Genomic DNA, 13,778 nt, shown 5'->3' on the forward strand with positions numbered 1-13,778 from the left:
ATGAATAAACAATTTGTATGGTATATCCATACAATGGAATATTACACACCAAGAAAAAGGAGTGAGTTATTGATACCTGCAACACATGAATAAATCTCAAAATAATTATGCTGAGTGAAAGAAGCCAGACCAAGAAAAAAGAGTACATACTTTATGTTTCCATTTATATAAAATTCTAGAAATGCAAATGAATCTATAGTGACTGAAAGCAGATCAAAGCTTTCCTGGGGACAGGAGTGGGGAGGAGTGTGGGATTGGGGAATAGGTTACAAATGGACAAGTGAAACTTTGGCCGTGATGGATGTGTTCACTGTCTTGATTGGGCTGAAGTCACAGGTGTGTATAGCGTAGTACATATATCAAACCTTATCAAATTGTACATTTTAAATAGTGCAGTTTATTGTTTGTCAATTAAATATCAAGGCTGTAATATTAAAAAAGGAATCTAAAAAAAAGGAATGATAGGTTAAACATGAGAGAGAACTTCCTGATGATGAAGACTGTTAAGTTCTAAAATGTGATATATGGAAAGATATGTTCTGAATGGTTTAAAAATTGATCCATTTTAATCTGTAAACTTCTATGGAATGCACTATGTAATAAATAGTGGCTATTATTCTAAAATCATAAATGAACATATAGCAATAGAGAAGGACTTTCTAAACAGTACTAAAATGATAAAAGAGGAAAAGAAAAGACTGATAAATGTGACTATGTGAAAAACTATATATTCAAACACGTAGAGTTAAAAGACAGTGAACACATGGGAAGACTATTTCCAGCTGTACCAGATGGGTTGCTCTGAGTTACAGGTAGCAGTAAACCTTTACAGAAAACCCAGTGTTGCTTAAATAGTGAGAAATTTGCAACCCAATATAACTGGAAATGCAGAGTTAGGGCAAGTTCCGGACAGTGAGATCAGTCACTCGCGAATGTCATCAAGGATCCAGAATCTTCTCTGCCATCATAAGTATTGCATGCACCTGATTCCCTTCTGGGTTGCAGCATGGTTGCTTGTGGTAGTTAAGGCGACAGGCTTCCTTGCTCCTGTTCAGATGAAGCTGTGGAATATAAATCTCCAACCTGGGAACCTGGGATATAATTTCTTCCCAGTCTGATTGAGACAGTATAGGTGAGGTCCTCACCCCTGGACCACTGCACCATGGGCATGCTATGTTCAGATGGACTTAATGATCAGGATCCCCTGGAGGTGGGGATGGGAAGCCTACCTGAGCGGAATTGAGGATCTGTGAGGAAGGGGGGAGTAGATGTTAAGTAAGCAACCAGCTGTGTTTACTGCTCAAGCATGTACAAGGTTGTTAAATTTCGCATATAAAATGTATTTGAATAGTCTAAAGAAATTCCCGGGAGCACAGCAGTTTTTCCATCAGAGTACTTTGAAGAAACACAGGGTCTAACACCAGTTTGTGTTCTTAACAGAGACTCCGGGGACGTTGCAGCTCTCAGAGGGTGAGTTCAGCCTAGAGGCTTCCATTTGTTCTATTTAATCTACATTTGTCCTCTGGCCACTCAGTCACCTGTGTGGTTGGTTTTTCTCCTGTAATTCAGATCCCGGAAATTTAACATTCTGGGCACAAACACAAAAGTGATGAACATGGAAGAGTCCAACAACGGCAGCCTCTCTGCAGAGTTCAAACACTTGGTACGTGGAGAAGCCTGGAACCCCTTCTCCGAGAGCCTCTGGCACAGGGAGAGGTTAGGCCAGCCTCGTGTGACAGAGGTGCTCTTTGCTTTTCTTACAGACCCTGAGAGAGCAAAGATGTGGTAACGGGGGCCGAGCCAATTGTGACGTAAGTTTTGGTGGGGATGAATGCCAAGTGGGAGTGTTTTCTTTGAGGGGGAGAGAGAAAGAGCCTTCTTACTGCCCAGAATTAGAAACACCAAACTACTGGTTCCGCTGGAGTCATGCAGGAAAGTCACTGTGGGCCAAAATGGCATGATCACAGGTCACAGACGCCATGAAGTTCTCTGGCTTGGAGTATTTCCTTCACTGTCCCTGGAGTGAGCTCATCTTTCGGGAGGAGTGGAAAGTCCCTCACCAAGTTACCACACCCATTCAGTAGAAAAGAAGCTTTCTACCTTGCTCGGGGCTTTCCGAATTCCCCATCCAACTTTTACCAGCCGACACTGCTTGACTCCATTTTTGGTGACCTGTCTCTCTCTGAGGTGGGATGGAAGGTTGTAACAAATATGAGTTAAACACTTAAGAGAAAGAACAAAACTATCTTGTTGTTTATCCCCCTTATTTCTTTTCTGCCTCCCATTGATTCAGAGTATTCGCTTTTAGTGTCAAGAATAAACATAAAAAATGGTAAATGGGACCAAAAACTAGTTTTTTAATCTTTTAAAAAAATTATGACACTTTTCTTTTTCTGGTAAGTGTCCCCTGAGCCATCCTTCCCTCTTCTCTAAAATGTTTTAAAAAGAAGAAACAAATTGAATTTATAATATTTGACAGTAGTTAAACAGTGAGGTGGTCGATATACAATCATATAGAAAAACATGTGGCATATTTGTTTAGAAAAAGCAAGATGCAAAACAGTTTGAGTAGGGTATTAGTTTATTTGTTTAAAAAATTTACTATACTTTTTTTTGTGTATTCATATATACATCAGAAAATTCCAGAGAAATATATACCAAACAGTGCTTATGTATTCATGCTGCTGTCAGTATCCAGGGCTACTCTGTACTGTCTCTGTAGGACTTGTGTTTTAAACTGAACATGTATTACTTTTGTAATTACAAAGAGTGTTTTGAAAATGAATTGGAATTCTGTTTCTGAGAATTCAGTTCTGAGAACTGGTCGTTCTTATGCAAAATGCGGTTGTAACATTGCTGGAAGAAATATAAATTGTTGCTTTGGAAAACAATTTGGCATTGTAAAAATGAACATACCCTGTAAACCAGCAGTGCCACTCCCAGGATTAACAAGAGAGAAATCTTTGCACGTGTGTACCAGGACACGTGTACAAATGTCACAGCCTGATTCTAAGTCCTAAATACAACCCAGATACCCATCAACACTAGAATGGATAAATGATTTGTGGTATAGTCATATGATGGAATACTCTACAGCTATGAAAATGAATAAATTGCAGATGCACACAGCCACATGGGTGCAGAAAGTGAGTCACTAAAGAATATATAGGGTGTGATTCCATATGTATAAAGTTCACGAGCATCCAGAACTAAACAATACATACATTGTTTAGAGATATAAATATGGTAAAACCATAACGAAAAGCTAGGAAATGATAAACCCAAAAGACAAAATAGCAGTTACGTCTGAAGGAGGAAGGACAGGGATGGGACCGGGGAAGGGCACCCTGAGAATCTCAGTGGAAATGATCTTTTCCTTTAACTGGATGGTGGGTTCACAGGTGTTCATTGTTTTGTTATGCTTTATGCCTCACCTGTTTTACAAATAACCCACTGGATCTCTGTAATGTTAGAATAAAGCCAGTAAAAGATCAGGTTGAGAATCAAAGCATTGGAGTCTTAGTGTTGAAGCGAGCATGTGCTCGGGCTGTGTCCCTGGCGGTTTGTCCGTGGCCGCCTGGTGCATTAGCTTTCTTCCTGCAGTGTGGCTGTGGCTGTCACTCTCCTCAGCTCTGGCTGTCAGTGCCAAATGCCATTCTTCCTGAGGAAGTGTCCTTCTCGTTATTGTAGGCCTCCCTGATTGTGACCGAGGAGCTGCACCTGATCACCTTTGAGACTGAAGTGTATCACCAAGGCCTCAAGATTGACCTTGAGGTGGGTGCTGCCGCAGAATTGGGGTAGAGCTCCGTGCAGGGTGATTCAGGATAGGAGCTTCTAGTTGGGATTTTTACTACAAGAGGTGGAGCGAGGACTCTTTGCTAAGCACTGTGTTTATTTTGGCTTATTTTTCTCCAAAAAATCTTTAGTATTCCATCCGAGAATAAAGTCTTGCCTGAGTGCTTAGAAGGTATATATATACTCAACTTTCAGCTGACTTGATGTGAAAATCTGTATTCAGAAATTGATTATAGTTGACTTTATAAAGTTTGAGCAAAATAGTCTTTAAATAGCCAGTGTTTTTAGTAAACCATGGGATTGACATTCTCTTTTCCCAGCTTTCTTGATCTTTAAGTAAAAGATATACCTGAAAAAACAGGAATCCTAGTGTCTGCTTTCTGGGACCTCTCTGTGTAATGGGCAAAGAGAGCTTCAATTCTTGAAGAATGCCTGCCAGGTTTTATAAATGGAGAATCCGGGGACTGTGAGTCCAGCTTTGAGCAAGTCAGGTTTTACAGGGTCCTGGTTGTGTTCAGAGAGCAACCCTGGGTCCCGTGGCCGGTGTTGAGTGTTCGTTCCACTCTGGGTCTTGAGCTGACTCAGTCACACTCCTCCCTGAAGGCCGGCCGTGGTTATGGTTTTCGGCATGTCTGTTTATTCTGAACCCTGGGAGATATAGGCGAAGACATTTCTGAAGCCCTCAGGGCGCTCTGCCTTCCCAGCTCATTCCCACTTACTCCACAGACCCACTCCCTGCCAGTTGTGGTGATCTCCAACATCTGTCAGATGCCAAATGCCTGGGCCTCAATCTTGTGGTATAACATGCTGACCAACAACCCCAAGGTGAGTGCCCATCCTCTGAAACCACCTTTCCCCCGCCCCCGACTTCTCCGTGCCTGGAGGTCATTGCGGTACCTAGTGCAGGTCATCGAGCACCGCCTCCTGTGTAAGTGAGCAAATGTGTCGTTTTCAATAGAACGTGAACTTTTTCACCAAGCCCCCAATTGGAACCTGGGATCAAGTGGCCGAGGTGCTGAGCTGGCAGTTCTCCTCCACCACCAAGCGGGGACTGAGCATCGAGCAGTTGACCACGCTGGCAGAGAAACTCTTAGGTCAGTGCTTTCCTCTTCTCCCTCCTGCCGTCCTCAGAAAAGGGGCCGTTCATTCAGGAAAATTCACTGAGCACGGAGCCAGAACACATATGCTGCAGTAGGGGAGAAGCAGGGCGCAGAAGACGTCGGCTTCCTGTTGACCAGTGTAGGAGGTGGGAGGCAGATTTCCTTGTTCCTGGTGGCCGTCTCCTCGCCCGCCAGGGCGCTGCTTTATCTAACCTTAGGACGGTGGTTTAAGTGCGCGTCAGAGACGGAGCTAGAGGTTTGACATCCCTGTCCATTCTTCAATAAACTGTAGGCTTGTTTTTAAATTTTTCCCCTGGAAAAAAATGTTAGTAGAATATTTTATGTGCTGCCTGGACTGTAAGTAGTTTTGTCCTGTGCTGCCACCAAATGTGGCCCTCTAACACTAGCTGTCAGCTTATTAGTGTGTGCTGCTGGTCCCTGAGCCGCCACGCGAGGCTAGGAAGAGCAGTGGGGACTTGATACCTCATCCGCCACCTCTGCTGGGCCCTGCAACAGCTCAGGTGATCAAATGATGGGGTTGGGTGTATGTGCGTCTGTGCACATGTGCACACGGACACATCCAGCAGTGGCACCCTTCAAATACATGAAAACCAGTGGTTTCATGGCCCATTGTGGGACAAATGTGTTTGAGTGTATGTTCTGTTTTAAGAAATAAGATCTTGATTCAAAGCTGAAAATTATACTACTTTTTTTTTTCCCTTCAGGGCCGGGTGTGAACTATTCAGGGTGTCAGATCACGTGGGCTAAATTTTGCAAAGTAAGTGATCTTGTTAAATCCTGTGGCCACCTCTTGGGAGTGGGAGTAGGAGGCAATGCTCACCTGTGAGGTTGTCGTGGATGGCACTGGGCCTGAAGGCCCTAGACTCTTAGTCCAGTGGCCAGTAGGGCCTGCCTGAGTGTAGATGGGCCTGAGGATTTTGGTGGCACCATGCCCCTAGGAAGGAAGTAGCTGGGATGGTGGTAGGCTTGACTTTCCCATTATTCTTTTTTCCAGGAAAACATGGCTGGCAAGGGCTTCTCCTTCTGGGTCTGGCTGGACAATATCATTGATCTTGTGAAAAAGTACATCCTGGCCCTCTGGAATGAAGGGTAGGTGGAAATTCTTGGGTCTGGCCGAGTGCACAGGTATAACAAGTCACCTGCTCTCTCAGCAGGCTGTTGGTGGGGTACCCTATCAGGCCAAACGTTATTGTTGCTTTTCTTTGGCTCCAGGTACATAATGGGCTTTATCAGTAAGGAGCGGGAGCGGGCCATCTTGAGCACCAAGCCCCCAGGCACCTTCCTGCTGAGATTCAGTGAAAGCAGCAAAGAAGGAGGCGTCACCTTCACTTGGGTGGAGAAGGACATCAGCGGTAGGCTTGGCTTTCTCCCACCCCATGTGCTGGCACTTGCTGCTGCAGCCTTGGCTGCAAGCACCTACTGACCCCTAGTGGTCAAAGATGGCTCCACACTCCCCTGGCTCAGACTTGTAAAACATTTGAGTGACTTCTTTTCTCTAAATTCTACCAGCTGGAGGATTGGTCTGCCAATTTTGCTTTGCTTGTTCCAGGGGCTAATATTTGCCTAGAAATTTGCAATTTAAATTTTATTCTTCATCTCCCTTCTTACCTACCCTCTTAATAAATCTCCTGCAAGTAGTTATTCAAGTGTATTACCTGTGACCTGACTGGATAGCCTCTCCAGAAGCCAGCTGAACGTTTCCACAGTGCCAGGAGACAGGGCAGGATATTCAGGCTCTCAGGCACTAGGTTGGCATAAGTCTTTCCCCTTTGAGGAAAAATAAATCAGGTAGTTTTCTCTGAGATTACCTAGCCATCGGTTCCATTATCTTCCCTTCCCATATCCCATGACAGGTAAGACTCAGATCCAGTCAGTAGAACCATATACCAAGCAGCAGCTGAACAACATGTCGTTTGCTGAGATCATCATGGGCTACAAGATCATGGATGCCACCAATATCCTGGTGTCTCCGCTGGTCTATCTCTACCCCGACATTCCAAAGGAGGAGGCCTTCGGAAAGTACTGTCGGCCAGAGAGCCAGGAGCATCCTGAAGCCGACCCAGGTAGTTGTTGATTTTCCTCGTCAGGCACTTAATTCTAGGGAGAAGCGGGAAACTGGAGGATCCTTGGAGCGCAGATAGGTAACTGCCTGAAGAACCTGGTGATCTTTATTCCTCTTTATGGGAAAGAACTTGGTAGTGAATGTCTTCCGAGGTGGCTGATGGCGTTGGAGAGAGGAGAGGAATCAGAGTCGCCAGTCTCTGTCCCCGGGAACACACCAGTCTAAAGGGGGAAATAGCACGCACACACCCCAGACATACCTACAATGCTGTGAAGAGAAAGCGAGAGCAGAATCCTTTAGTAGCAGGACACCCAGCTAGCACAGTGCTTCTTACATTAGATGCTGGAAGGTTTGCGACTCAGACTTCAGTCTAGTGTGTTTCCTCTCCCGGTCACTGAACAATGTAAGCAGTGTCAAGTGGGATGAAGAACGGCTTTCTGGGGGAAACGAGGGTTGGCAGCATTGGGCCAGAGTCGGGGAGAGTGGTGGTTGAAGGGGAAGACAGTAACTGGTGGGAGGGTGCAGAATTGGAATTTAGAATGGGCAGCTGTTGAAAATAAGATGTTTTTTAATGTGCAGGAGCATATGTGTTTATGTAAGTTCTGTGTAAACTCTCTTACCTCCAGCCTGTACTCTCGAGCGCTGTTATCAGCGCAGAGGTGCAGAGCCCACTGGTCTGTTCCCATCAGCGTTTGTTGCTTGGACTCTCTGGGTCCTCGTCCAGATCCTGGTGAGGAGACTGTGATGTGCCCGTCTTCATTTTTATTTAACTTAATCAAAGAGCAGAAGGGGTTTAAAGCGATTCTTTGAGGTTAGCTTCCCTGCCCCAGTTGCTTTTGAAAAAAACCTGTTTTTGTGCAAATAACTCACACACACAAACCCAGCAGCTTCCCTCGCGCTTTTTCCTAGGAATCCCCTCTGAGGAGCTTCTTGGGATGGGAAGAATGGGACGTGGAAGAGGGAATTTGAGCTAAATGACAATTGGCCTTCCCTTTTCCTTTGTTCTGGTACTGAGTTTTGCTCATCCTCTAGAAGAGGTGAACTCTCACTTCCTGTCTGCTCCTTATCTGTCTTTCCACGTTCTGCTTCGGTTGGGGGATCTGTTTATCAGCCCCTGTCACACTCCTCTTTGTTCCTTCTGCAAAGGACTTTTAGGTTCAAGTGCTGGTCTTTAGACTAATTTTGCTTTTGAGATCCAAGTTCCCAGTCTGGGCTGCGCCCTCCATTACCATTACCCTCCTGTGTGACTGGGAGCCTGGTCTTCTCCTGCCTGGAGTCATCAGTGTTTCCTCAGGGGCAAGACACTGGTCGCCAGAAAGGACCTCATTACTTGAGTGCTCTGCCTGCCTCCTGGGGAGGCGCATGTAAGCCGTGTGCTCTGAGGGGCTCGGTGAGGTGTCAGCGTGGTGCTGGGGTCAGGGGTGTAGGGCCTGGCGAGGTGTGTGGAGTCCCCGTATTAGAGTGGGAGTCCTGGGGGAGACAGGTCTGTGCCCCTTTCCTCTCTTTCCGTCCTGAAGGTCTAATTGTGTCCCAATTACAGAGATACACCGTCTTCCCAGGACTCTTCCTCCTTACTGCTCCACCAGAAGCCCACACAGTATTTCCTGATGGCTTGAGGGGAGAGGCCCCTCTTAGAAACGACAAATCCCTTCCCTTACAAATTGGATAAAGTACATTTACTTTCTTGTACAGAGCCGTAAATTGGCTTTTAGTCTTAGTTCTCCTTTGCTTCTGCTATTGCATCTCAGGCTGAAGCTATTTTTCTCAGCTTCTTTGATCACTGGGGAATTAAATCCTTTTCTGCCTGGGGTGTCAGCTCCTCTCAGGTCTAGGCCAAAAAGGATTTATAAGACACCAGAAGCCTGCCTTGGTAGCTGCTTTGAATTCTGTACTGAATTAATCTATTTCTTGGCCGAAAATAAACTCCGATGGCAGTCTAGGCCCCTTGATGATGCCTTTTCTCTGATTTCCATACTTTCTGATCCCTCAGTTTCTCTGTAAGCCCCAAGCTTTAACTGTACTTCTCTCAGCCCACCCCGCCTGCCCCATGCCTCCTAAGAGGTTTGTTCACGCCAGTGTCTCCAAGGTTCCTTGGCCTCTTGGTATAAGCATTGACCACCTAAAATTCATTTATTCCAATCATACCATTTCTAGCTGTAGAACAAGGATTACAAATGACAGAGATGGGCACCTCTGTCTCCTGCTCCCTCTTATTTTACACATGAGCCAAAGTGCCTGGCCCCATGCTGCTTCACTGTTGAAGACATAAGGAAGCCCAGGCCTCCTGTCTTCCAGTCCAGAGTCAATTGTACCGCCCCACAAGACATCCTCCCTATACACCGAGGCTGCTTTGGGTGTGATGTGGTTATCCAGCCAGGGAGTTACTGATACCCTCACCTAAAAATGTAAGCGACGCAGATGAGTGCTGATAAGAATAGAAGGTATAACCCCTTGCTTGGAACTGTATTAGCATTTCCGCAGTCTCTTAAAGCCGCCGTGACTTTGGTGTCTAAGCAGGATAGCCCAGACTGCATATGCCCCATTCCTGCATGCAGAGAAGTTATTGAAGAGATACAACCAAGCCAGAATAGAATCCTCAGACCACATTCAGGGAGTTGAATGTTTACATGATCTAGGGAGAGAATGAGCACAGGGCTGGCGTTTGTCCAGGCTCAGGTGGGACAAGGGTGTGCTGACGTCTCTGTGGGTCAGGAAAGCTTCATGGGAAGCACTGGACTTCCACACTGCGGGCCCCTAGGACACCAGCTGGTGCCGAGTGCAAGGGCAGCCCTGGGACGCCACCTGGTGCCCAGTGCAGGAGGGCAGCCCTGGGGGTCCAGGCAGTCTCTGCTCAGGATGGAGTGAGCTTCAAGCCAGCCCTGGGGAGGTGGCCGGCTTCCTCCTGCCCTGGACCCAGCTCGGGGTCACAATCAGTGAGCCCCAGTTTTCTTCTTCCAGGTGCTGCCCCATACCTGAAGACCAAGTTTATCTGTGTGACACCGTAAGTGGCTTCCTTTCCCAATTTGCCTTCATTTCGAGTGTCCTCAGTCGTCCCGGGAGGAGGACACGGGTGAGAGTCACCCTGTGAGGGTGGAAGTCCCTGGGTGATGTTTAGAATTCAGAGTGACCTGTGTGTTTAAAACCTTGAGCTTTTACTTTTCTGTTGGAGACCAGAGTTTGATGGCTTGTGTGTGTGTGTTTTGTTCTTTTTTTTTTTTTCTCCATTGTGTCTTGTCAACCCGGCCCTCTCCCCTCCCGCTGCTCCCCATTTCCTACAGAACGACCTGCAGTAATACCATTGACCTGCCGATGTCCCCCCGCACTTTAGATTCATTGATGCAGTTTGGAAATAATGGTGAAGGTGCTGAGCCCTCAGCAGGAGGGCAGTTTGGTGAGTATTTGGTTGACAGGCCTTGTCCCCTTTGTGTCCAAGAGCTGGTCACACGAATTGGTAGAAGGAGGTTCTAGAGCAGCGCCCTCCAGTAGGAACGGAACGTGTGCCACAGGTGGAAGTATACATTTTCTAGTAGCCACGTTAAAAAAAAAACAGTAAAAAGAAACAGCTGTGGTTAATTTTAATATGTTTTATTTAATCCAATAAATCCAAAATTTAGCATTTCAACATGTAAGAAAAACTTCATGAGATTTTTTTCATACTAAGTCTTTGAAATCTGCTGGGTATCTTACAGCTACGGCACATCTCAGGCTGGACGAGCCACACTTCAAGTGCTCAGTAGCCACCTGTGGCTCCAGGCTGCCGCATTCAACAGGGCAGCCTTAGATCTCCTTTAAGCATGGAGAGTTGGGAATGAGTTAAGGTAGGAAGGAGACCGAGCCTTTCCAGAGGGCGAAACCCTGTAGGGAGGAGAGTAAATCTGGATTATCCGACCCTGTTTTGGCCAACAGGGGCAGGAGACTGGATGGCAGCAGTGGTCTGAGCCTCTGTCCCCTGAAGGGCTAAGGGTGTGTGCCCTGCCAGCTGTAGGGCTCAGGCAACTGAAATCGCTGTCCTTGCCTGTTCCTCAGAGTCCCTCACATTCGACATGGAGTTGACCTCGGAGTGCGCTACCTCCCCCATGTGAGGAGCCAAGGACGGAAGCCGAGCACAAGATGCCGGAGGCGCCTACCTGTGTTCACCACCCCTCAGACAGCCAAACCCCAGAGCAGCTGAACTCCTAACTTTGTGGTTCCAGATTTTTTTTAATCTCCTACTTCTGCTATCTTTGAGCAATCTGGGCACTTTTTAAAATAGAGAAATGAGTGAATATGGGTGATATGCTTTTATCTAAATGCAAGTAAGAATGCATTCTCTGAGACTGTGATCAGGGGATGTGGAAGGGGCGGCAAGAGGGAGAAAGAGGCAGTGTCTCGTCTCTTTTGCTCCCCTGCCCCCTTTCTCAGCAGCTTTGTGTTGTTGTTGTTGTTGGCTAAGTGCCTCTTGGTGCCGGTGGCATCCCTCTGCCTCTTCTGTACACTGATGCCGCAGGCCACCTCTGGCTGCATGCTCCTGGTGTTGCACTTTTAACCTTGCTAATGTCCAAATAGCAGACAGGATTTTCAAAGCCCATAAGTTTCTTTTTAAACTTAAAAAAAAAAAATTTCAAAAGGCAAAACCCCTGTGCAGGCATAGCCTTTCCTGTATGTAGGAAACTCAGTTAAGAGCCTTCTTGGTGCTTTAGGCATTCAGCTTTCTTCAGGCTGATAATTTATATAAACCCTGAGATGGGCTTCAGATCCAACTCTTCAAAGACATCTGAAGCTGTGGCTTGGCCTTTGGCTTTGAAATAGAAAAGTTTAAGGAGAACTTAAACATTCTAGACTTTTTTTTATAAACAAAGTTTTTATTTTTGCCTTTAATGTGTTGGCCCATTAGTAGGTCGGGCTGGGCAGAGGGACGCTGACAGCCTGTCCTCCGTTTCTCCCTGGACTTCCGCGCCTGTTTCAGAGCCTGGGTTGTTTCTGTGGGTGCCTTATAAGGGATGGGATGATCCTTGGGTCCTTCCCCGTCCCCCTGACCCACCTTGTGGCGAGGCTCCTTCCAGTGTCTAAAGCTCCCTGTCCTGTTTGCTTTAGGAATCCTGGTCTCAGGACCTCTTGGAATAAGAGGGAGAAAGTTACAAGTTGGACGTGACTTAGACAGTGGGGCCCCAGCCAAGGGTTTGGTTGAGCTCAGGGAATATGGTTCTTGTCCCAGTTTCTTGGTGATTCCCGGGGCACCTGTAATCGCTTCTTCATTGGTTGACCCAGGGGCGAAGGCTCACTGATAAACTCGAGGCCTGTCCTTCCCGTGAGGGAGTGTACACCTCGGCCTCCCTCCAGTGCTGGTGTCTATCTCCTCCCACTGGGGCCCCGCAGATGAGGCAGAACAACTCACATTTACTGTGCATTTTGAATACTTAGTAGCTTGCAAGGTGGTCTCTGATATTTGGGCCTCCTCTGACCCAGAGGCATGGCTAGATTGGGTGGGCCAAAACCGTGTCTCAGCTGATCACAATTGCTACAGAATGCTGTATGTTATACCCAAATTTTCCGGTTTCTAAAGCAAGGGGATGAGGCCCTTCTCTCCAATTCAAACAGGGATTGCCCTTGGCCATGCCTGTCCTCCTTCCTAGAAAGGTTGATAGATGCTACAGAGCTCTCCCTTCTCCAGCAACACTCTTTGGTTCATAATAAGCTTAACTCATAAACTGAAAGAAGATTTAGATCAGAGGGACCTGGCGCTAGGATCCAGGCTCTCTGGAGCAGGTATTGTAATGTTTGCGGCTTTGAGGTAGTGTGTGTATCTGCTTTTAACTCTGATTGTAACAAAAGTTCTGAGAGGACCTGAGACTTGTCCTGGCCTCTCCCTTAAAGAACCGAATCCTCCGGGACTTGCCCAACCCCAGCTCAGCCCAGCCCAGGGATTCCCATGGATGGCTTAACCTGCCTGTATGGCGGTTTGTAAGATGCTGTCCTGGCCACTGCATCAAATTCCAATGTATACTTCATAGTGTAAAAATTTATATTATTGTGGGTTTTTTTTTTTTTTTTTTGTATATTGCTGTATCTACTTTAACTTCCAGAAATAAAAGTTATATAGGAACCGTCTGATAGCGTGGCAGCTCTGTGTCTGGTTGGTGGAGATTCCCTTTTCCCCTGCTTCAGTTCAGGGCAGCCTGACACACAGGCTGAGTCTGAGTCTTCAGAGGAGATGGTTGCCCTTGCTCCCGGCTGGTCGCCTTAGCCTCTCATCCCAAGTTGACGCAGGCCCTCCTAGCACCCCCATCTTACGTTAGCCAGCAGCCTCCAAGTGGGGGTAACTGGAGGAGCCAGGGGTCCGGTACAAAGGTGTCTGCGTGGAGGCCTCCCTTCTCCCTCCTTCTTCCTCCCTCCTCCCTGCCCGGGCCTTTGCAAGCTGTGTCCTGTCTGGGGTCAGATAAGCTACCTAAGGGAGGTTGGGGCGAAGATACTCCCACTCCACCCCCGAGGCCTCCCCTTCCACAGTTGCTCCATTATCACTTTCTCTTCAGTTCCCCCAGTGGGATGAACTTAAACACGTTATTAACTGGCTGCTGCTGTGCCCTGGGCAGTCAGTGGTGATAATCCACTGACATCAGTGCGCCCACTCACTGGCTTCCCCCCCACCCCTCCCCTTGTGCCGAGTACCATGGAGACGGAGCCTGGGTGTGAGATATGAGCTGCCTTCCCCTGCAGAGATGGAACGGCAGATTACTGCCACTCAGGCGGTGGCGGCTGGCGGCTGCTTTGCTTTCCCTCCCCACCCACCCCCGCCAGCCCCGCTCTGGGCCCCTGCAGCTCCT

General features: G+C 47.2%; 1 protein-coding gene across 5 annotated transcripts in view; it reads left to right on the top strand.

Moving 5' to 3' along the window:
• The window catches only part of STAT3 (signal transducer and activator of transcription 3), a 61,831-nt gene extending 48,766 nt beyond the window's left edge, over positions 1 to 13,065 (top strand). The window contains exons 12-24 of one of the 5 annotated variants that reach the window (XM_023651588.2): positions 1,441 to 1,470; positions 1,570 to 1,663; positions 1,764 to 1,811; positions 3,691 to 3,774; positions 4,522 to 4,620; positions 4,754 to 4,889; positions 5,621 to 5,673; positions 5,911 to 6,005; positions 6,129 to 6,268; positions 6,770 to 6,982; positions 9,937 to 9,979; positions 10,257 to 10,369; positions 11,005 to 13,065. In XM_023651588.2, coding sequence (XP_023507356.1) covers positions 1,441 to 1,470; positions 1,570 to 1,663; positions 1,764 to 1,811; positions 3,691 to 3,774; positions 4,522 to 4,620; positions 4,754 to 4,889; positions 5,621 to 5,673; positions 5,911 to 6,005; positions 6,129 to 6,268; positions 6,770 to 6,982; positions 9,937 to 9,979; positions 10,257 to 10,369; positions 11,005 to 11,060 — 1,204 coding nt within the window. In that variant the 3' untranslated portion in view covers positions 11,061 to 13,065. The remainder of the gene's footprint in view (positions 1 to 1,440; positions 1,471 to 1,569; positions 1,664 to 1,763; positions 1,812 to 3,690; positions 3,775 to 4,521; positions 4,621 to 4,753; positions 4,890 to 5,620; positions 5,674 to 5,910; positions 6,006 to 6,128; positions 6,269 to 6,769; positions 6,983 to 9,936; positions 9,980 to 10,256; positions 10,370 to 11,004) is intronic. The other 4 variants (XM_023651590.2, XM_023651589.2, XM_023651591.2 and 1 more) reach the window with 4 other exon arrangements.
• The last annotated feature ends 713 nt before the right edge of the window (positions 13,066 to 13,778 follow it).

Source organism: Equus caballus, chromosome 11 (assembly GCF_041296265.1).
Source record: "Equus caballus isolate H_3958 breed thoroughbred chromosome 11, TB-T2T, whole genome shotgun sequence".
NCBI classification, from domain to species: Eukaryota; Metazoa; Chordata; class Mammalia; order Perissodactyla; family Equidae; genus Equus; species Equus caballus.